The 944-nt window shown below is 48.4% G+C and overlaps 1 protein-coding gene across 1 annotated transcript; it reads left to right on the top strand.

The window, feature by feature from the left end:
• Positions 1-67: 67 nt before the first annotated feature.
• Tsp_13824 (conserved hypothetical protein) lies at positions 68-821 on the top strand (the record flags this gene model as incomplete). Its single annotated transcript, XM_003366631.1, is given in 2 exon segments — positions 68-526; positions 537-821. Coding segments are annotated over 2 exon segments (744 nt in total), but the record flags the coding sequence as incomplete, so codon positions are not given.
• Positions 822-944: the final 123 nt, after the last annotated feature.

Below are 944 nucleotides of genomic sequence, written 5' to 3'. Positions count from 1 at the left end.
TGTGGTGGATTCGAAGTTACGGATCCGTTTTGCCGACTTCCCTTACCTACATTATTCTATCGGCCAGAGGCTATTCACCTTGGAGACCTGCTGCGGATATCAGTACGACCAAGTACGAGATTTACCAGGCGTCGCTCGGATTTTCACGTACCGACGAGAGCGCTCCGAACACCGTGAAAAAGTCGGCGTTTTATGGATACCAGAATCCCTATCTCCGGACAACCCGGTTCCAGGGAATGCGTCCCTTAAAAAGAAAAGAAAACTCTTTTCGAAACTCACGACGGTCATTTTCCGAGTTCGCTTGCGTTACCGCGCGATTGAGTTGAACGCCAACCCCACAGAGAGATTAAAGCGCTACTCTTTGTCTCCGTTACTCGGTTCCGGAATATCAACCGGATTCCCTTTCGAAATACGACAACTGCACACAACAACAACTGGTGACGACACAATCGCCTCCACCACAACACACACACAAATAATTATTCAGTCTTACAATTCATGTCGCAAATTCGAACAAGCTTTCGCCGTTTTCTTAGGATCGACTGACCCATGTCCAACTGCTGTTCACATGGAACCTTGCTCCACTTCAGCCTTCAAGGTTCTCACTTGAATATTTGCTACTACCACCAAGATCTGCACCAACAGCGGCTCCGAGCGAGCTCACGCTCAAAACTCTTCAAAGCAACACTGTCGCGACCTTCCTACCCGTCTCAACGTTCATTACACCTTTTCCGAAAAAAAAGTGCGTAATTGAGACGGTCAGGTATGGGCCTGGAGCTCAAACGCTATCCATTTTCAGGGCTAGTCGATTCGGCAGGTGAGTTGTTACACACTCCTTGGCGGATTTCCAACTTCCATGGCCACCGTCCTGCTGTCTATATCGACCAACACCTTTTCTGGTATTTCATGAGCGCCAATGTCTGGCACCTTTAACCTGACTTTTG

The sequence above is a fragment of the Trichinella spiralis genome (genome assembly GCF_000181795.1).
Source record: "Trichinella spiralis strain ISS 195 chromosome Unknown Scfld5684, whole genome shotgun sequence".
In the NCBI taxonomy this organism is placed as follows: Eukaryota; Metazoa; Nematoda; class Enoplea; order Trichinellida; family Trichinellidae; genus Trichinella; species Trichinella spiralis.
This window is presented reverse-complemented; position numbering and strand designations above follow the sequence as displayed.